This window comes from Xiphophorus maculatus, chromosome 1 (assembly GCF_002775205.1).
Source record: "Xiphophorus maculatus strain JP 163 A chromosome 1, X_maculatus-5.0-male, whole genome shotgun sequence".
NCBI classification, from domain to species: Eukaryota; Metazoa; Chordata; class Actinopteri; order Cyprinodontiformes; family Poeciliidae; genus Xiphophorus; species Xiphophorus maculatus.
In genome coordinates, this window is record NC_036443.1 from 9535978 (window position 1) to 9558037 (window position 22060).

General features: G+C 38.4%; 1 protein-coding gene across 4 annotated transcripts in view; it reads left to right on the forward strand.

The window, feature by feature from the left end:
• sema3b (semaphorin 3B) overlaps positions 1-22060 on the forward strand; it is a 79173-nt gene that overhangs the window by 51458 nt on the left and 5655 nt on the right. For 3 of the 4 annotated variants that reach the window (XM_023333431.1, XM_023333428.1, XM_014469163.2), the window contains 16 exons: positions 3383-3890; positions 5624-5781; positions 6869-6931; positions 12587-12706; positions 12832-12925; positions 14247-14366; positions 14473-14615; positions 14713-14827; positions 16585-16654; positions 16806-16953; positions 17906-18125; positions 18212-18303; positions 19218-19259; positions 19583-19740; positions 19857-19912; positions 21762-21901. In XM_023333431.1, coding sequence (XP_023189199.1) covers positions 3710-3890; positions 5624-5781; positions 6869-6931; positions 12587-12706; positions 12832-12925; positions 14247-14366; positions 14473-14615; positions 14713-14827; positions 16585-16654; positions 16806-16953; positions 17906-18125; positions 18212-18303; positions 19218-19259; positions 19583-19740; positions 19857-19912; positions 21762-21901 — 1920 coding nt within the window. In that variant the 5' untranslated portion in view covers positions 3383-3709. The remainder of the gene's footprint in view (positions 1-3382; positions 3891-5623; positions 5782-6868; positions 6932-12586; positions 12707-12831; positions 12926-14246; positions 14367-14472; positions 14616-14712; positions 14828-16584; positions 16655-16805; positions 16954-17905; positions 18126-18211; positions 18304-19217; positions 19260-19582; positions 19741-19856; positions 19913-21761; positions 21902-22060) is intronic. The other variant, XM_023333438.1, reaches the window with a different exon arrangement.

Here is a 22060-nt window from a genome sequence, read left to right on the forward strand (position 1 = left end):
AACTCTTTTCTCTCTGCAGGCAAAACAATTGTCTCCTTTCTTTCCATCACATACTCTTTTTTTCTTCTTCTCTATCCCTATACGTTTTCATTATTTTCATGGGCCTGTATGCATGCAGGCATGCTGCAGGCTTCAAGTACTCCAATCCCTACGCCTTGTCCTTTCAGAACTTCCCTCCACTTCCAGTCTCACATGCTGTTTTTGTCTCTCCCTGCCTTTTCAGTTCTGCTTTGTGCTTGTAAATCAGATTTCTAACAACTCTGCTTTTTTTTGTTGTATATTTATGAACTCATGTAGTTCTGCTTTCACCCTTTTTCAAGCTCTTATCATTCCTTTAGTTCTTTCCCAGATATCAAATGGCATCATCCCATTACAGCCTTCGTCTTGTGATTATAACCTGTTTATTTTTATTGTTTAAACATTTCTTTTCTCACTTAAATGTTCCTACATCTGAGTTGATATGTGCTGTGCCTCTATTGCTTCTTGTTTCCGGATCTTTCTTTTTGTTTCTTATGCCACTTTACTCAAACAACTTGGTCAACAAGTCCATATTAATTGGAATAATTTGCTAATTAAATCCTGGGTCAAACATAGACCCATCCATTCTTGGATTTAGTTAACACAACCGAGTTGGGTTCTTGACTTGACCCAGCATATTGAACAAGGTTTTTCATCCAAATGTACTTTCTTTAACAGCATTTAATGTTAGTTATGGATTTAATTAACATATGAGCATAACATACGGTCATTGGATCCTCCCGTCAGAGTAGAGTCGTACAGATGACATCACAGCGGTTGTGAGAGAACTGTCCCTGTAAAACGGGATTGCTACATTTATAAAGCAGAGCAAAATCTTCCTTATCTGAGAATATAATGTCATTAGGATCCTGTAATAGTGATTAGCATAAACCCACTATTTAGATTACTTTGGGGGAGTCAAACATTCATTCTTTGTTCCACCCTGAGAAAGTGAAAGGCTAGAAGTTAAGTTGCTAATATTCATTCACTCATTGTTGCTTTTGGTGCTATAGTGTTGCACTCTAACCTCTCTCTGCAAAGGCACGTCTCACCCTGGAGGAGGCCTGCTTTGTCTGCTCGTCTTATTTAGTCTGTTTTTTGACAGGACAGCTTGGCCCCTCGTCTTCCCCCCCCTCTGAATCTATGTCTGTCTTTATTTTTAATCCATTCCCTCTTGGCATGCTGCCGCTCCATGTCCATTGAAGCCGAACTGAATGCAAGTGTCGGTGAGCCTGGTGGCGTTTTTTTCTTTTTTTTTTTTTTTATTAAGATGCTTTATGGAGCATGCAGGAGATTTAAGGAGTACTCAAGCTCAAGAGTGGGTGTCTGAAGAACAAAGTGCTGACTGGGAGGTGTGTGTTGTTCAAATAAGCAAGTTAGTTCAGAGAAATCATTCTTTTAAAGTGATGATAGCACATATAGAAAACATCATCAGACATACACACGCACACACACATTTCTGGGAGACTTGGGGGGACAATGGAACTAGTCGTTTGGCTTATACAAGCCGACAGGAGAGTAAGGATTTCACTGGAGCCTCTGTCACTCCCAGGAACTGTGACGTGAACTGCGCTTGAGTGCGAGTCACGGTGCCCCAGCTGACGAGGGCGCTGACGTCCATCTCCTTGAAAATACTGCGAGCATCTTTGTAGCTTTGTGTTCAACCTTGACCAAACACACACAGTGTCTCTTTCTTTCTGCTTCGCGTTGTAACACTTTATTGCTTGCACTTTAATGTTTTATTCTACTGTGCCTGCACGAGTGTGCATCAAACCTCATAATGGCCGGGTCTACGAAAGTGGCATTTTGTGTACTTGAATGTGTGCTTTTGTCCATTCATTACATGTGTGTGTTTGTGTGTGTTTATTTACTGCAGGGTACGAGGGAGTTTATGCCTCCTTTCAGCTTTGCCCTGTTGTGTTGTGGACTGGCAGCCATGAGCCTATGAGAGCTCTCCTGTCTCACTGCCTCAATAGCTCCATTATTCATAAAACTGAAAGCCAGCCGTCTTTGCTGTGCTGTTTGTCTGTGTGCAAGTGGAAATTGTCTTTGTGTTTTAATTCTTCACCACAGCATTTGATGGCAGTGCAATAGTGTTTGAAGAAAAACATGAAGGGCAACTGAACTTTTTGTTTTTTGGCCCTTTAATTTCTTGGTTCCTGTAAAAGTCTAAAAAAAAAGGAAATTTAGCTTAATTTTATCTGGGAAATCTGGGATTACCATAATTCACTCATCTTTCAATTTATTTTTCTACTTTTACTCTACCTTCTTTATTTTTTAGTAGTTAAAAATTGACATTCAGTTTTGAGCACTGGTACAAAGTTGTTTAAGATTTCAAATGTTTTTATTTTATTTTAATTCTAACATTACAGAAGATGTTAGTTCTTAAAGGAGGTAACAGATGAAAGGCAGTGATGAGGAGTAATTGTAATAATAATAAAAAAAACATTAAAACCTCAACGCTAACTATAAGGTGCAATATAATGAAGGAGGCTGATTCCAGTGAATAGCTTTACTGTTCCGTCAACCCGGCAGCAGAGTCCAAAGTACTAGAAGAAAGGTTTGTGCATGGAGGGGTGTGTGTGTGTGTGTGTGTTTCCAGTACAACACCACACACACACACATTCCTACTGATTAGTTTACAAACCGGTGACCTGGTTACTGAACCGGGTGTGTAGAGTCAAATAAAAACATATCCAACTCAAGTCATTGCTTCTTCTGAGATAATGTTTTACCTTGAATTCTGTAGATCTTTAAATACACCCATAAACTGTTATGTCATGTTGCGATGTATAATTCAAAATAAATACTTGAATATTCAAGTGCTGCTTTGAATAACTCAGCTCTCACATACCAGTGATACCTTTGTCCACAGCTGCAGGCTTATCACCAATGGGATGATTTCATGCAGTCTGCAAAAGTGGAGAAAGAAAGTGGGAGTGGGTCTTCTGTCTTGGCAGTGCCAGAGACATGGAGAGGTTGTGCCCGGCTTGGCATTAGGCGCTACATATCTCTATCTCACACATGCTGTCTTCATTGGTGTGGTCAGCTGGTGTGTGTGCGTGTGTGTGTGTGTGTGTGTGTGATTTAAACTCTGTTCCTGGTTCTTGCTGTAAACTGAAGGGATTATAGTGCGGCTGCCATAATAGAGGTTGGCATTGACACACCCTGGCATGAGCATCAATCTGATTCAGACTAAATATACCTCACTGTGTGTGTATTTGCAGACGTGGGGGCGTGTGTGTGTGTGTGTGTGTGTGTGTGTGTGTGTGTGTGCGTGTGTGTGTGTGTGCACGCAAGGGCATCCCTGGCACAAGCAGTGCTCCTTTCTGAATCGTCTCCCTCTCTCTGTCTCTATTTTTAGGTCCCTGTGTCCAGGCGGAATGATTTTGTCCTGTCTCGGATGTGAGAGGTGATCTGGGTCGTCCTTCAAAAGTGGACCAGAAGATATATCCAGAAAACTCTTGGGAATAAGTCTGACGGCAACTACAAGCCAGGATAGCTATTTTTTTTTTTTGTTTGTTTGTTTTTTCTTCAAATTAGGAGAAACACTTTGCGTGAAGATGAAATAGAACTGGACAAGAACCAGATAAATAAATCATCTCTCAGTACAAATACTCAGCACTCAAAGCGGCCAAAGCCACTAAACACTAGCTTTTGATAGAAAGCGGTTTGTGAAAAGGGTGCCAAAATGATGACCATGATGATGATGATGATGGTCACCTACAGCTCCCTTTTGGTGCTCGGGATGGCTGCTGCTTACTCTTCTTCCAGCTCAGTAACCCGTGCTTCATCTTCATCCTCCTCCTCATCTTCCTCATCCTCCGCTCCCACCTCCTCCTCCTCACCACGCATGAAACTTTCATACAAAGGTAAGGACATTTCTCTCTGCAAAGGTCAGTTTGTCCTAAACCTACACTACCGATGTAAGCAAAAAACAAACAACCGGACACAACCGAATACTGTACGTGTGCATGCCTACACCAACAGCTTGGAAATACAGTGGCATGGTTGTTTGATCCATTTCAAGTTTTTTAATGCTAGAGGAGGCAGCTGACTGCCCAGTATGACCACATAAACCAGGGATGTGTGCCATCGCCTCAAACTGGCAATTACAGTCTGAAGTCAGTCTGAAGGACAAGAGGTTCACTGCAAGCTGCCTACCCAGCTGAAATTTGTGTCGGCTTCAATTTCAACTCAGGGTGACCTGTAGGTTAGAGACTGAAATGTTGATGACAATTAAAACCTTAATAAGTAAGCATAATGAGTGATGGCCTCGTCGTGTCTCAATAATATTTTATGTTTTTGTTAGGAATAAAAGTCTCATGTGTGCAACTAAAATTGTTCCAATTCAATCATAGATTGAAAGAAAAATGTTTATCAAATTAAAATGGTAGCTGAATTTACAAACTCTTAGTTTTTCTGCTAAAGCATCAGCAAGTAACGACACGATTGTATTTCAGGGTAAGACAAAAACGTAAATATAATTCATCATTATCTTTAAAGCATTGGTTTTGTGTGCTTAGTAACTAGCTTATACTTTAAGTAAGCTTAAGTAAGTTAGTTACTTAAGCTGTAAGTAATCTTATAGCTTACTACTACCTAGTAGTAAGCTACTAGTAAGTAGTACTAGTAAGTAGTAAGCTACAAGCTTACTACTAGCTAGTAGTAATGGTGTCAAAATATCTGCTGCAAGTGTAGCTTTAACCAGACAGTTGGATTTAAGAGGTTGTCTGCACCATTCCTTAACAATTATTGGATTGAAATCTGTCATTTCTTTGATTCAGCATGTTTTTATTGGAGTCTAGGTTGTTTTAGCCGCAAGATAGTAAGATTGAAAAATAAAGTCCCTGATGTCATGCAGGCTGCCTTTTTATGGCATCAGAGTTAGAGCAATAACAAGCTAATAAACCCTTTTAAATGTGTAAATTAATAACGCTTTGGTCTTGTTTTCTTAAACTCCTTGTTTAAGTCAGGACAATGAGGGAGGATATTTTTCTAACTTCTCTGGCCAACAAGTTTGCTTTTTTTCCATTTGCCTGGGTGGACTGTTGTAACTTAAATTTACAAAGACAAGCTAGATTTTCCTGGGCACCGTTCCCCGCAGATTTGTTTTTGCCAACTTTGTAACGGCAGTCACTCATTTTTTCCATTGAAACCATTAGTGATGGAGGGTTGTGTCCCTCTTCATAAGTCACTTGCCTTGGGACACACAGCCTTGAAATGTTATGTAGATAACAAAAAAATAAATATTTTAATCAACCACAGAATACTGTAGGCCTATAGCCAGATCACTTTAATAATAAGATGTTGAAAAGGTTTTTAGTCCAGTGTTGTGTTCATCGCTTTAGTAAATTTGTCTGTTACACAAAGTTATTTTCTGCTTCTTTTCCCCAAATTAACCAAGAGAAACATAAGCAATAAACTATGTCAAGGGTAGCAACTCTAACTAAAGGAACTACACAGTTAGTATAAAAACATTTTTATTCCCACAGAGATGTGTCACCTAATCTTTAGTTTCCAAATGTTTATGCTGCAGATGATAATTTGACAAATATCATCTAAATTTTGCTTGCCATGGTTAATTAATGACTTTTTTTTCTAGAATTGCAACAGTACCACGGCGTGCGGCGATTTGAGCTGGAGCGTTCCTGCTGTTTCAGCGCCATGCTGCTGGACGAAGAGAGGGGCAGACTGTTTGTAGGGGCCAAAAACTTCTTGCTGTCACTCTCACTGGACAACATTGCCAAACAAGAACATAAGGTAAGTTTCAAATATGCTTTGACATTGAAGCCCTTTTAATAGATTGTAATTACTAACATGGGTATCTGTTTCACCACCGTACTGGAGTGGTACGACTCTGGAGACGTACTGGCGACGTCTCCAGAGTCCATCCACTTCCTGCCCAGTGACAGCAGGCCTTCCACGATCGTACACTATCGCGTACTTAGTATTTTGTATAAAGATTAAGAAAAGATGTGAAATAGATTATATTATTTGAACCAAAAAGAGATGGATTATTGTCATCCATGCTTATCACAAAGTAGATTAACGTGTAATTCTGGCAACAAAAGGCGGCCTCTTGGGAAGTGAGACCTTTTGGAAGCTACGTTTACCGTTCACTTTCTAGGAATTAGTTTTTGTCTGCTCTTCCAAAGAAGAACACACATGTTTGAAAAGGATTTGAAGGTGGAAAAAAAACCCGTTTCAGACCTCAGGGAGTCAGATAAGTGTGGGATTGAGAAGATAAAAAACCCAAAAAAGTTTTCAATAAACATGAAAAGAGAACAACTCTTTAACAGAAACTTCAGACATAACAACACATAATAGTCATAATCTACTTTTTAAGTTAGAGACTTATACTACCAATGTCTTAAAAATACTCAGTGAACTACCAGTGTACTTTTACGATAAGAATGTACAGTGATACTGACAAAAGCTATAGTTATGTGTGCTACATAAGCAAAACACAGTCTAGTGGCAACATGTGTTCACAGCTGTTTGGAGTAAATTACATGTTTGACGTGTGAGATTTGAGAGCTTTGATGGACTTTGGCATGTGGGTGAGTTTGATTTATGGCCAGGCTTTGCAGGTTCACCATAGCTGATGTCTTTTACACTTTGTGGTCACATGTGCAGGGGAAGAAGGTATCAGAGGAGATGAAATCGGAAATTACAGACTTAGATAGAGGGAAGAGACAGGAAGTGAGTTGGGAGCTAAAATGATGACAATTCACCAAAAAAAAGTTTCTATAATAACGACAGTGCCTTTTCTTACAAAAACTGGAGTCAGTCTTTACAAATCTTCTAAAAGGCTGATACATTTCTAATGTTTTCTTCCATTTTTCAGATCTATTGGCCAGCTCCTGTTGACTGGAGAGAGGAGTGTAATTGGGCTGGCAAGGACATTACTGTAAGTCCTGTTTCCTTCTTATTTGTTTTTCAGTTTCTGAGTCATATAGAATCACGCAAAAGAAAACCTTTTCAAAGTGTCTCTGAAAAATATAAAAATAGCAAAACCTCAATCTCGGTAAAGAACTAGTTCAGTAAAACTGTTTTTGCCAGAATTATCGTCATGTATTTTTCTTTTCCAGCTGAAAAGCACAATTACAAAGTACAACATAATAACTTCCTGTTTATGAACCTTTAGAACATCAGGCTTCTTATGAGCCTACAGCCATCACACACTTTACACAGAGCATGAAAATAAAGTCTATGGAGGTGTCCACTCCTACCCGGACCAACACAATACTACCTTTTAATCCACTGGAGTCATGGGAGTCATCACAAGACAGAATCACAGCATTCTGTGATAACATGCAATAATAGGTGCAGCACCCTTACTTTTAGACCTACCATGTGGTGAGATCATTTCCTCAATAGCTGGTTATTTTAGACCTCATGTGACTGAGATTTACACTCTGATGAAAAGTCAAAACATTTGTTTTGTTTCCTCCCCACACCTAAGAACCCAAAGGTAAAGATGCCGTAAAGAGATCAAAATACTTTGGAGCTTTGGCATAGCATCTTGTACTATGATTATGGTTAAGCTGTAGTTACACTGTTTCCCATTTTGTTAGGTATAGTGGTGTATGGACCCATTACATCAGTCTAAATATGAGGAAAAATTTTAAATTTTAATAAAAATGCTAATACTGTTTTGTATATCACATATACAGTATATTGGGATAAATTATGTAAAGTTAAAAAATATCTTTGGACAGGGTACAATATTTGACCATAACAGCATTTATTTTATTTTTCTAGAAAATCTAATCAACATCTGCTGTAGTTTCTGTACTTTTAGCAGTCTCTAAGTACCACTGAGTTGTAAAGTAAATATTAGCTTGATAAATCCTAACATAGGTTGGGCTGCAGTTGGACTTACTTCAAGCATTTAGCATCTCGATGTGAGTGATTCTTCCTCAGTGCTAACAGACTTCAGATTAAGTAATATTAATGTTTTGTCATTGCTATGTTTGAGCAGCTGACACTGTATAGAAGTGCATATGGCAGCATCTCCAAGTTGTGATGCTAATGCCAGAAATCAAATTAAGCATACTAAAGAAATTCATTGAAAGGCAAAGCAAGATCATTATTTACCTAAAGCAGTAGTTTTTATAGTGTGCTGGAATATTCATAAGAAACAGATTTTATTCAATTGTGATTACTGGCTTGAAACTGAACATAATTTATCTGTTGTTCATATTTACATTGAATAAAATATAAAACCTGCAACTCTTTAAAACATATTATATTCTGTGACCTTGACCAACAGCATGGAAGGAACTCAAAGAAGGAAGTCAAAGCATGTGAAACGTACTATAATTATTTTCAAGCTTCAGTCATTTTGTCATGGACTTAGTATCTTTTCTTTGGTCAGTGGTTTAAATTTAAACATACGTTTTTTGGTTTTTTTTTTTAACCTGATCAGGTGTTACGGCTTGTCATGCATTTATTTATGCATGTAAAATCTGGTTCTACTTCACTAATTGATTTAAGGGTTACCAAAGACCACCCAGAAATAAATCGCATGCAAGGCGATACATTTTTTAAGAGTTTAAAGTCCTTTGCAACATTTTTGTGCATCTACTTTTCAGTTAATATGTTTTATATTTTACTGTCCAATCAGAAGGTGAATAGGGGCCACAAAACCGTCTCCATATATATTTCATTGATTTCCCTCTGTGTGTTATAGAGCCTCTGTTTACATTTATTTCCATATGGTGTGTATAAAGTATCCAGAACGTGTGTGTGTTGGGGTGAGTGTGCGTGTGTGTAAAGCAAACCCGTCATCAGTGTGATTACACAGCTGTAGCAGACAGACAACGAGCTCCATTCATACGAAAATCCAGGCTCCAGTTTCAAATGACCAGAAGATGGACTGTGTATATTCAGGTTTCAGCGTGTTTGTGTGTCTGAAAGAGAAAGTAATGACGGCGGTGATAAGTGGTGAAAAAAGGATTAAAATTGTTTCAGGAAAAAAGTAAATAGGTTGAACAAAAGAATGAGAAAGTTTTAAAAAACTTGTGAGTATTAAATCTCTTTTTGTGCAATTAGTTTTATTGAATGACTTTTTACTTCTGTAGACCTTTTCTTCCTCATTTCTTATTCTATTTTTTCTGGTTTCTAAGTGGAAACTCACCCACACAGGAACAGCCCTGACCTTACACTTTTGACCCAAATTACAGAGAAGTCTGTTTTTCCATCCATCTCCATGGGTCATCTGTACCTCACACACTTTTTCCTCCTTTTTGTCTTCATACTCTGTTCTCTTTTAATCTATCCATCCATCAATCCCTCCATTTTCTAACACCCTTGTCCCGAGTGGGGTCAGGAGGTGCTGGTGTCTATCTCCAGCTAACGTTCCGGGCGCGAGGCAGGTTTCACCCTGGACAGGTCGCCAGTCTGTAGCAAGGCAACACAGAGACAGACAGGACACACAACCATGCACACACACACTCACACCTAGGGAGAATTTAGAGAGACCAACTAACCTGACAGTCATGTTTTTGGACTGTGGGAGGAAGCCGGAGTACCCGGAGAGAACCCACTCATGCACAGGGAGAACATTCAAACTTCGTGCAGAAAGACCCCGGGCCGGGAATCGAACCCAAGACCTTCTTGCTGCTAGGCAACAGCTCTACCCACTGTGCAGCCTTGTTTTAATCTAAATACTGTTTCCTTTTTTTCAATATTATCAAACTCTTTCAAGTTTTTAGGATGGGAAACTTGTTTTAATATTGCACTTTGGGCAATAACCTAGTGTGGCCTTTACTATAAAAGGCAGTAAATTGAGTAAAACAATTGCCCATACCGCAACGGTTCATCACTCTAACAGACAGGCATACACAGGAAAGCATCCAAACAAACAGAGACATGTTCGCATAAACACAGTTAGACAGCAGCTATAAACAGTTGACACTTCACCGAGACACTTGGTCTGACTCAGGACTCTGAGTGACACTCTGAAGCTGGATTTAAATCCATAGGAGAATGTGATTGTCGCTGCATTTTCTGTTCAGGAAACCTCGGAACCAGGGTAGTTTTTCTCAGGCCATTTTTAAACATTGCTACTGCATCAACCAAAGATTACCTTAATAGAAATTAGCCCAAAAACCCATCCCACTGAGGGAGATATTTCTATTACTTTGACCTTTGGGGTGGAGAGGGTGGCAATCATTTTGAATTAGCTGAATTTTCCCAGAGTTATACTTTATGGTTTTAATTCCATTGCAATTAAAGATATATTGCGATAACCAAAACATGAGTTTTACACATGTGGGACAATGTCAAAGACAGCATAAAGGGAGCTGATATTCACATAGAAAAGAATGAATAAAATAAAATAAATATGTATAAAACTTATAAAAATATTGCAGGAGCATTGATGAAATTACATTGCTGCAATTATTTATCAAAACAGACAGATGGGAGGACAGAAAACAAATTGAGCTATCAAGTTAATAATCTCCAGAAAAGACAAAAGGTTGGAGGGAAAACAGACATCCTCAATGGGACAATACAGCTTTGAAAGAGGGGAAGGTGAGACGTCAAGTGAGGCCTTGTTGAGGTCACAGGCTGCTTTCTTTGCTCACTGTTTCAACTAATGAGTCAGTGAAAGGTCGTAACTTCACTGAACCCTTAAACATCCCCCACCAGCACATTCACAGACAGACCCTCAAACCCCCCCTTTAAGCAAATGTGATGGCTGGCATAAGTCCTGGTCTCTGTCCTGTGCGTCTCTTAAGCATATTTTAAATGCTGTCCTGTGTCTTCAAAGAACCACAGCTATGCAGACTGTCTCACAATGTGATGACACAGACATGAAAATAAAAATCCAACTACACACACTAATGGTTGACATTTAGGCTGAAGATGTCAAGCATCTTCCAACTAAAAAGGTTGAGTCAAACTTTAGACACTTACATTTGAATTTAGTTTTATCTGTGTTTGTTCAACCTGTCATTTTGGGATATATTTAATTTTAGTTAGCTGTCTGTAACAAGTTAAAATTTTGGGATATGATACAGAGTAGAGAAGAGCTAGATTCACACAGAAATTATATTACACACTGTGAAACTCAGCCAGTTAATTTACTTATTTTTTTCTTTTTTGAAGGATCAGATGCAAGGGTGAATGATTAGAAATGGACACTTTTTTATTTTTTATAAGTAAACATAAAACATAAACTGTAGAATTTTTTCACTCTCCAATTCCAGTCACTTGTGATCTTCCAGAGAAAATCCTGTAAAATAGACAGAAATTAATGGTTTTTATCAGACAAATTAAGGGAAAGTTTAAGGTATCTGAAAATATTTTCATGCAGTCTCTTTAGGCTGCTGGTGTTTCATCACTGTCAGTCACAGGCATATTTATTACTGCATTTTGAACCTTGAGAGCTTGATATTATTCCAGACTATTGTGCAAAATAAAACAGTCTAAATTTGAAGCTAAACCAAGATGGTTTCATGAACACAGCCAACTAGGTTTGTGGATAAAATAATAAAACATTTGATTAGTTTCAAACACAAATTTCCCAGAAACCTCAACATCTTATTCCAACTTCCATCCTTCCTTTCTTAGTGTCCATGCTTGTTGATATTGTATGTGTACTGATGACCTGCATAATTTGCTGCCAGTGCTTTGTGTCACTGCATCAACCCCATGGACACTTTGTATTTCCGACCTATTATTGTAGCACAGCAATTTCTTTCACAGACAAATCATATCAGTATATGATGATGTACCTTTATAGAAAAATGCAATTAGTAATAATAATGGTTATGCTCATTGTTATGTCCACATTCTCATTATTTAAGGGCCAGCCCCCTCATAACTCACTGTTCTAAGGTTGCACCGTTAATGCATCTTGTAGTTTCTTAGCGTACCATAAGTCATTAGTTAGCTGTCCCTTGAGAACATGCTAACTGTAACGTGACTCTGAGTTGGACAGATGTGCTTCGGGGTCAATAACACGCTATCCGATAGGACAAAGAAGGATCAGAAAGAGGTCAACATGCTGAAAGTGGTGTATGTACAGGGGAATAAATGACAAAGATGACAAGAAGTGGTTTTGAAGGTATTGGGTGTTTTTTAATTGTTGTTGTTTAAGTTGGTTTTTAGTTTAGTTCACTTATGTAGTTTATCAACTAAACATTTCATTTGAAAGTCTAAAGATCTGAGGTAAACTTGTCAACTTTAATTAATTTGGATTAGGATTTGGACACGAATAGCTGCAGACACCCTTATAAAAACATTCTGCAGGCATGTGTGTGTTCAGCCAGGACACAAAGAGCATCACAACAGTGTGTTGGAGTTTGATCTGAGAGCTTGGCCGTGTTGTCACAGGCACAGAGCTTGAGGAGCTATGTGAGGAATGTGAATCAATAAGCTGAAGGACAGAATGTCCAACCTTTGCCTGGTACAGCTCCCTGTAAAATCCTGAAATTTGTGGTCATATATGTAGTTCATGATGCTTAGAAGATGTATTATTAAACCCGATGGCACAAAAAAGAAAAATCACTATTTAATCAAAATTGATTCCAGAACAATTTGTGTGTTTCAGTCTGACTGTGTGAACTATGTGAAGATTGTGCACCACTACAACCGAACCCATCTGTACGCCTGTGGCACCGGAGCTTTCCACCCTACCTGTGCCTTTGTGGAGGTGGGACACAGGATGGAGGTGAGAAACAAACAATGCACACCAAAACAAATGCACTTCATTACAGTTGGAATCTTGCACTTCACAGGTGAGCTTGCTTGCTGTAGCATAACAATAATTTTCTTTGTGTTCTGGTTCCCTGGTAGGACCATGTGTTTAGGATCGACCCCTCAAAGGTTGAGGACGGGAAAGGGAAGAGTCCATACGATCCTCGGCATAACGCTGCCTCTGTGCTCATCGGTAACTGAACCCTTATAACATTATCTCATCTGATTATTCACTTGATTGTTTTAGTATGGGTTGGGTCTACCTAAGGTTTTCAAATTTTGGGCTGTGTTTTGGACTGTGATTGAAAAGCCTTACAAATATGTCCATAAACACTGAGATTATTCAAATTTTGTCAATTTCAACCTCAAACTCGATTTTATTGAATTTTTTTTTTTTTTTTTGTGCTAGACCAACACAAAATTATGCATAATTGTCAAATGCAAGAAAAAGTACACATGGTTAACCCTATACATTTTAGCTTAAACCATTGCAACCAGTGGCCTTCAAGAGCCAAACTGGTAAGTACCATCTTAGTGGTTTGATAGATAATATTAGCTAAGAAACAGCTTGATGAATACTAGGGATTACACCAGGCAGGTCAGAGGGAATGTTTAAAAGTTAAAGCAAGGTCAGGTTACAGACTAATATCCCAAGCTTTGTTGGTCTCACACAACACTGTTCAGTCAGTAATCTGAACATGGAAAGACTGCAGTGGTAAACCTATCACAATGTGGCTACCTAAAACTGACAGGCCGGGTGAGGAGAGCATTACTCAAGCAATCTGCTGACAGCACAATCATTAGTTCTCCATTGCCCAAGTCTAGTCTGCATGCAAGAGGAAACCCACTGTGGAAAAAACACTTTAAGTCCTGTTGACAGTCGTAGAGGACAAAGCAGTCATGTGGTAGAAGGTGCTTTGGTCAGATGAGAGAAAATGTTTGCTCTTCAGTCTACATGAATGTATGTGAGGTGGGAGGCTAACACTGCACATCAGCCTGACAACTCCATCCTCCTTGGTTAAACACCTCCACTCATTATGCTGGGTGTAGGAGTTTCTTCATCATGGAAAGCTGGAAAGAGTTGATGGAAAGATGGATGGAGCCAAATATTCACCAAGTCAGAAGAAAACCTGTTTTTGTCAAATGATCAAAGTTTAGTGGGCAGGTTTATTGAGTGCTACAGTCACTCTTCTTTCACTTTGACTGAACCCTTTTTCTTCAATGAGCAGGTAAAACCTCTAGTCTTGTTTTGTACAAAGCTGCTGGGAACAAACTCCAAAAGGCATCATGTAGCAACTGCAGCTAAAGGTGGTTCTAGAAAGTGTTGACTCAGAGACTGAATGTGTCACACTCTCCAGTTTTAATTACTTCTTTATTTTTATTTTTATTGAAAACCATATGTGTCCTACTACGAATTACTTCATGTCGCTCTGCCACATGAAGAGCGACATGAATGTGACAAACTGTAAAAAAAAAATCATGCGTGTTCTGAAACTAGTATTTGTGTTTCCCAGGTGATGAGCTTTATGCAGGTGTAGCCACAGACTTAATGGGACGAGACTTCACCATCTTCAGAAGTCTGGGCAAGCGTCCCTCGATTCGCACCGAACAGCACGACTCACGCTGGCTCAATGGTGTGTGTCCTTTTGTTCATCTTGTAAATAAGCTCCAAGCGCCCTCATGGGACAACGTGGTGTGATGACTGACGCTGCGTTAATTGCCTTTAATTCTGCCAACCAGAACCAAAGTTTGTCGGCTCCTTTTGGGTCCCTGAGAGTGAAAATCCAGATGACGACAAGATATTTTTCTTCTTCCGGGAGACAGCGGTTGAAGCTCAAGGTTTGGGAAAGGCCACTTACTCGCGCATTGGACAGTTATGCAGGGTGAGAGATCACTTACTCAACATCCAACAATGTGGAAAATTGGGATACAAACTCTGTTTATGCAAAATCTGATTATAATTGAGTTTTATTTTGTCAGAATGACATGGGTGGACAGAGAAGTCTGGTGAACAAATGGACAACGTTCCTCAAGACCCGTCTGATCTGCTCAGTGCCAGGAGCTGATGGCAGTGACACGTACTTTGACGAGCTGCGTAAGTGTACAGGGCACACTCTGAGACAGAAACACTCAAGTGAAATTACAAATTTAAGGACATTTCTAGGTTTAGTATTGTATAACATACAAAATATATGAAGTTCGGGTTCTCCAGGAAACTCAAATAAAATTTGTAGACTGTTAATTTAATCATGAAAAAGGCTGACCTGGTTTCAGTGCCTCAACTTTTGTTGTAGTGATTTCCAGTCAGCATAGGAAAAATATGAGATATTTGGAATGATATGTATACTTCCTGTTTCCATTTCTGACAATATCTGCTGTACAATTCAGGGAAAATATTATTTATATGGCTTTAAGAAAAACTAGGGGAAAGCTTTAAGAAAAGGGGGAAAAAAAGTTGGAAGATTTTCTGACCCTTTCCTCTGGATCTCTACTCAGAAACACATTCTGGTGGTGTAAATGGAGAAGATGTTAGGAAAACCTGATAAATTCACCAGGATTTAGAAGCCTTTCTGTGTTTAGCCTTAAAGGATCCATATTACAGATTAAATTAAAACAGCAGAATTTAAAGTGCAATACAGATTTACAATAATATTTATGATTCTTGTATGTCCTACAATATTTCTGTCCCTCCATTTCCAAAATAACAGAACAAAACTTAATCTCTAAAATCTCTATTTCATTATAAACTTGATTCATCTTGTTTAAAAAAAGAAAACACTTTTGCTGGAAACAAGTGGAAACCTGCAGTTTCATTTATTAGATGGTCATCCAAAACACTTATTGAGTCAACAATTAATTGATTTAACATTTTTAAGAATCGTCTTCCTTGTTGCACAGTTCACAAAAACCCGTTCAAGTAAAGCTGCTGCCTTAAGTAGGTGCCAGGAAATTTTATGGATGCCCAATTGTAAAATTATGAGTGGTACCTTCACCGTTTCTTTCATGAATATGTCCTCCATTTTTTAAATAAAATGAATTGTGATCAAGGCATAAAACAAATTAGAATAACAACTGTCTGAACCAGCATCTTTACTCTTAATGTGAAGAATTATTTAAAAAAACATTATAAATTAAGTTTTATTAAATTTTAACCAAATAATATGTAATACATAAATAACTAAATTCATCAATTGTTATACAATAATATTCAATATTCTCCAAAATTCCTTTTTCTAGTAAGACGTTTTGTTATGTAATGTTTTTCTCAGACCTGTTGTCATGTGGTTTTTCCAGCTGCTGCAGGAGTTTTTAAGATATGTCTGATAAAAGTGTCTGAAACTCTCTTCGGGCTACAATATGATCTGCCTTTGTGCTCATCTCATGACGGAAGGAAAGGTTAACTAAGTGGAAGACTTTGTCCAAACCCTAACCCCGCCTCAGGCTACACCTGCCATTCACATTTCTCCATGTGAACGATGAGGCTCTTATCTAGATGATGAGCTTGGGACCGCACCTGGGGCCAAAAATAGAGAGAATCTTTCTGTAAAACTGTTAATAATCTATAGGAGTTATCTGGTTAAAAAAGGACTTCATTAGTTTGTAAACTTTTTTTAAAATTTCTATAAAATTGTAACATTTTAAGACTTCTTTGTTCAAGAAGCAAGACTGAGTTTCCTGACATCCGCATTAAGCTGCAGTGGATTCTGTTTCATGTCATGACCCCCACTAATCAGCGAAATGTCTCTTTAAAGTGGTTAGACATGTCCATAGGGCTTTGTTTATCTTTTTCCCAACCTTTGACCTCTGGGCTACCGCCACCTGACCGGGTTGTCTGTGTGTGTCTGTCCTCAGGGGACGTGTTCTTGCTGCAGACAAGGGACAAAAAGAACCCTCTGGTCTATACTGTCTTCTCTACTTCCAGGTCAGAGTCTAGTCACATGTGCATGTTTGTTTATGTGCAAGAGTGAGTGTGTGAGGATATGCATTAGGGAAAGTGAATGGCGAGGAAGCAAAGTGCATACATGTTATGCATGTGTTTGTTGTATCTAACCCTGCTCCTCTTGTTCCCCCAGCAGCAGTGTGTTTAAAGGCTCAGCTGTGTGTCTTTACTCCATGAATGACATCCGGAGGGCCTTCCTGGGGCCTTTTGCACACAAAGAGGGGCCTAACTACCAATGGGTCCCTTTCCAGGGAAAAGTGCCATATCCCCGCCCAGGAATGGTATGTTAATAACTGCAAGGACAAAACAGCAGACAAACTGTAACAACGTCCAATCATAACAGTTTATTAAAATAATCAAAGCCCATTTTTTAAATAAGGTTATTTCTTAAAATTTAGCACAGCTCCATCCTCATGTTACATCTCTTTTTTAATGAATTTGTAAAGAATATTTTTATTTCTTTATTTTTTTCTTCTTTTAAACAGACCAAGGTTGAGTCTGACCAAAATAAAAACAAAAATCATGTAATGCCATTGAAAGAAATAATGTTAATATAACAGTGTAATGGTAGTATTTTCAGAGAACCCAGTATGGTACTAAATACCAGTTTTCCATGCAAAACATTTCCACAGTTGTCCCAATCAATATGGGTTTCACACTCCACCAACCACAGAAGAGCTCAGTCAGCAGGACTTGTTCTTGCTGAACTTCATTTTAAAAGACCACAGCAGAACTAGACATACTGAATAGTTAGCAGGCAAACTGCGTTTTTACTGATTTGGATTTCAGATACAGATCCCACAGGCTTGCAAGGCTTACAGTCAGACTGGACCAAAGTAAATGAGTCAGATTTCTTCATATGAGAGCACAGAAGAAATAACCTAGTTTTAAGCTAAGATGTCTCAAGGTGCTAATGTGCACCTAAGTATTCAGAAAATCCAGAGCTGGAATTTTAATTAAAGAGAGAAACTGGACTCTGACCTGGAGTAAATCTCCTCCAAGTCCCTGACAGCCCTCACACCATAATGACCTCAATGTGGCCCCACAACTGTGGCTTGGTGCACTCTTAACCAGCTGAAACACTGATGAGTCAGATGTTTTATTCCACTTGTATAAAACCAAAGGCAAAAATATTTTTGAATGGAATGGATAAGTTCAGTCATAGCGGTTTCATTTTCATGTTTTACCAAGTTCTGGAAACTACAAAATGTGTTTCTCCTTTCCTTCTGTTAGTGTCCCAGTAAGACATTCGGGAGTTTTGAATCCACAAAAGGTTTCCCAGATGATGTGATCCAGTTTGCCCGTCACCACCCTCTGATGTACAACCCGGTGTACCCCATGAATCGACGGCCTGTGTTTGTTAGAACCAATGTGGAGTACAGCTTCACACAGATCGCTGTGGACAGAGTCAATGCTGCTGATGGACAGTATGACGTCATGTTCATCGGAACAGGTACATGAAAGGTTTCTTCTTCACTTTGCATTTTCTCTTTAGTAAAATGAAAATGACAGGGAGATAATGAGCATGTGGTATTTCAGACAAAGGGACAGTCCTGAAGGTGATCAGTGTCCCCAAGGAGAGCTGGAACAACATGGAAGAGCTTTTACTGGAAGAGCTGGAGGTCTTCAAAGTAAGAATAAAATAAACTTCAATGTATTGTACAAGGCAGTAGAAATAAATGCCACATTTTATGATTTTACCTAACCTGTCTATTTATTTTATATGACATATTGGAAACAGTTCAGCAGCAATTTATAGAAAAACAATGTAGCCACTGTTTTTTAAGTGACCAGAAAAGCAAATTTCCCAACTTACTTTCAAATGTGTTCAGACATTAAAAATGATGAAAAACAATGTCAAGATGATCAAAAACTCTGCTTAAAGTTTCAAAAACACTGAAAATTTGATTTAAAATACAACAAACCGTGGCATCAGTTTAGTTCACAGTGTTGACCAATGCAGATTGTGGTGACAGCAAAGTTTTCAATTTGATTGTGAGTTTATGAGGTGCAGATTTGTGTTCTTGTTTAGTGTCGAAGAGACAATAGCTTGGAGAGCTAACAGATGATCACCTTATCCAGCAATTTAAAAGAATAGTTTAATCAGCAATAATGGTGAAATAAAAAAAAAAACATTGACAAAAACCGTGACAATACTGTCATCATTCAGGTAGATGTTGGTATTTTTAGCCCTTTTAACCAACAACTGTTTCCCAAAAATTCTTTACATTTACAAGCTGGGCAGTGAATGTGCAAAAATGAGAAAAAAACCTTTTCTTTTAATGGTTTTACGCTGGATGATATCCGTGCTTTAAAGTAGAGACAAGTTTAAAGCAAAACTTAAGAATGTTCACCTTTTTTACAGTCATCTTGCATAATAACATTTCTTGTTTCTACAGAGCAGTTTTTGAAATACTGCTTTCTAAAAATGTTTGTTTTCCCTAAAACAAAAAAATACAAACAAGTAACTTCAACTGCTACAAAAGAAGGGCTTATTTGTACTTTAAGGGTACTAATTTTTCTTTTAATCCATTCTTTTCTTCAGGATGCCTCATCTGTTATTAACATGCAGATCTCTTCCAAACGGGTAAGTTTACTTTGATTCTCTCCCGTTCCCAAAACACTTTTTGGGAACAGAAACATACTGGCAACCTGACCACCGTGGGCCATATGTTGAAAAAACAAACAGTAAAAGAAGGTGATTAGTGACAATACTAAATCAGAATGGTTACAGAAAGTTCACTTCAAATCCCCTAAAGGCTTCATAAATTACCACAGTCGTCTCTGTTACAGAGATACAAACAATTTGATTTATGACAGATAACTCCAGCTGTTTTCAATTCTGATAAATGGACATTCTTTAGGCCTTTTTGTCAAACGTTTCCATCTTGTCCCTGCCTGTTTTCACAGCAACAGCTGTATGTCGGCTCGGACACAGGAATCGCCCAAGTCCCGCTTCACCGGTGCAGTGTTTACGGGAAGGCTTGCGCCGAGTGCTGCCTGGCCCGAGATCCATATTGCGCTTGGGACGGAACATCCTGTACTCGTTACCTACCGAATACAAAGAGGTCTGTGACAAAATGTCTATGGCATACGTACTGTATGGAGAGGTAGCTGTAAGGAAATTGAAGTCTCGACAGAAGTGGAAATTACTATAACCAGTTTTTTTTTTTATTCCATCTAGACGTTTTCGTCGACAGGATGTAAGGAACGGAGACCCCAACACCCTTTGCTCAGGAGGTAAATTTACAAAACTCATACTGTAAAATGCAGCCCAGTTAAATTTTATTAGTAGAAGTGTAATGATCCATTCAGCTTATGAGGATGTAAAATAATGGGTTCAAGAGAACAAGAGGAGACCACATTTTTACAATATTTCCAGGAAAACTAATAATCGCCTTTTTCTTTTTTGTTTCCATGAATACAGTGACGGTTTCATTAACCACCAAAAGTATTTACAAGGCTCTGCAAAATATCTCCTTACATGTTTAAGTCCATACAGTATATTGTGCTTTGCTTGTCTAATCCTGATGACTAAAGTGCATTAATGTGCCTCTTTTTCTGTTTTAGGAATAAAGCTTTTAGAAATCTCTATACTTTGTTTTTTTAAAGAATCTTTTTTGGTACTGAGTTGCCAAGTTCAGGTGTGATAAGTCAAGATATTTTGAATCGCAGTTTATCAAATACAATACAAGGTTTATTGAAAACAAAAACCTTCAATTCTGACTGGAGGCAATAACTCACATACCAACTTTTGCCCAACTGGTAATAGTTAGCCAGTTGTGCTATTTAATTTGTGTGATTAAAGTTAATTTGTACTTTTGGTCGCTGTCACATTATCAAAAATCTGCTTCAAAGATGTTTTAAAATTGGTGTAAGCTTCTTCAATGCCTTAGCTGTTGATGGGCAGTCTGGCGACCAATCTTGTACCAGTTAATGTTAAAAAACAACTAGACCTGTGTAAGGTCAAAGTTAAATAATTCACATTCATAGTTCATCATCATGTCAACATTCTCAGTTTAAAGTTCCAACTTGAACCAGCTGTTGCTTTTTTTGTATATTTTCTGAAATTACATTTAAAAATAAATGTAGCTATAGGTCACGGCTTCATTTATCAGTGCTGATGAGCAGCATTCAGTTGATGCTGTCAACACAGCAGGGCAATTAAAGAACTCCTTCCTTTCTTACCTCAAAACCTAATAACAACTGCATGGTGTTGAGTGAAAATCACAATAAATGTATTGAGTATTTATATTGTAAGGTTTTTGTGCTATAAGATCTTGTTACAGCCCTGTTTGTTAATGGTTAATTTGTGTGGAAAAAAACTAAAATATGTTGAATGTAGCAGGTTTTAAGGCTAGAGTTTTGCACATGAACACTGTCTGTGCCTTTTCCTGTATTGACATGATGGATGTCTTGGTATTTAGTGTCGTACTGTCCTCTTGGCAAAACAGCCAAAACGCTTCACCTCTGGTGACATCTGTCCTCTCAGACCACAAAGAGAGCATTCAGCCCCTCTCTGTGTTTCTACACCACAACTAAATCAGGCTAATCACTCCAGCTGAAAGAGCTCCTGGGTAATACGATTAAATCATGTGGCATACAAGCCGAGCAAAACTGATGTAGATCAGCGTAATTGTCTCAGATGTGACTGGACCGGCCAAAAATTGCTGGTCAGCCTGTTTGGCAGGTTGCACACCATTGTTTCCCCTTAAAGCTGCTAAAGTTTTATTCTCTATATTTATTGAATAGTTCTGTTTTCTTTCACTCCTTTTAGCCAAAGCTTAGAAGCACAAGGTGTCATAAGTTAGGACATTAGAAGTCGCAACATGTATAAATATTTGGATCAACTCACTAAGTTCTGATAAATAATGAGAAGGAATGATCTTGTATAGAGGAATACACAAGAACAGTTCCTACACAAGAACTGTCACCTCTAAATAGTTTTTCTTTTTTTTAAATGCCCTTCCAAACAACATAAGCCAAGTTACCGAAAGGCATATATTTTCCAGGCAGTTTTTTTTTAAATCAAATTACAGGCTTCTAATCAAGCCTATAATTATATCTTTGTCTCTTCTGCCCCCTTCAGACCACCACAAGCATCGTGTTGCAGAGAAGAAGCTGTATGGAGTTGAGGGAAGCAGCACTTTCTTGGAGTGTATCCCCAAATCCCTTCAGGCCAGAGTCACCTGGACTTATCAGAAACAACCACAGAACCCACGAGAGGAGGTGAGAGGGGGGAGGTTAAGGATGAGTTGGGGATGAAGGCACATTGTAATGATGTTGTGTGAGGTCACTGTATTGTTTTGTTTTTATCAGATTATCCAATTCCTTATTTTCTTCTTATTGCTATAATTCATGACATTTGACTTTTGACTTGGATGATTC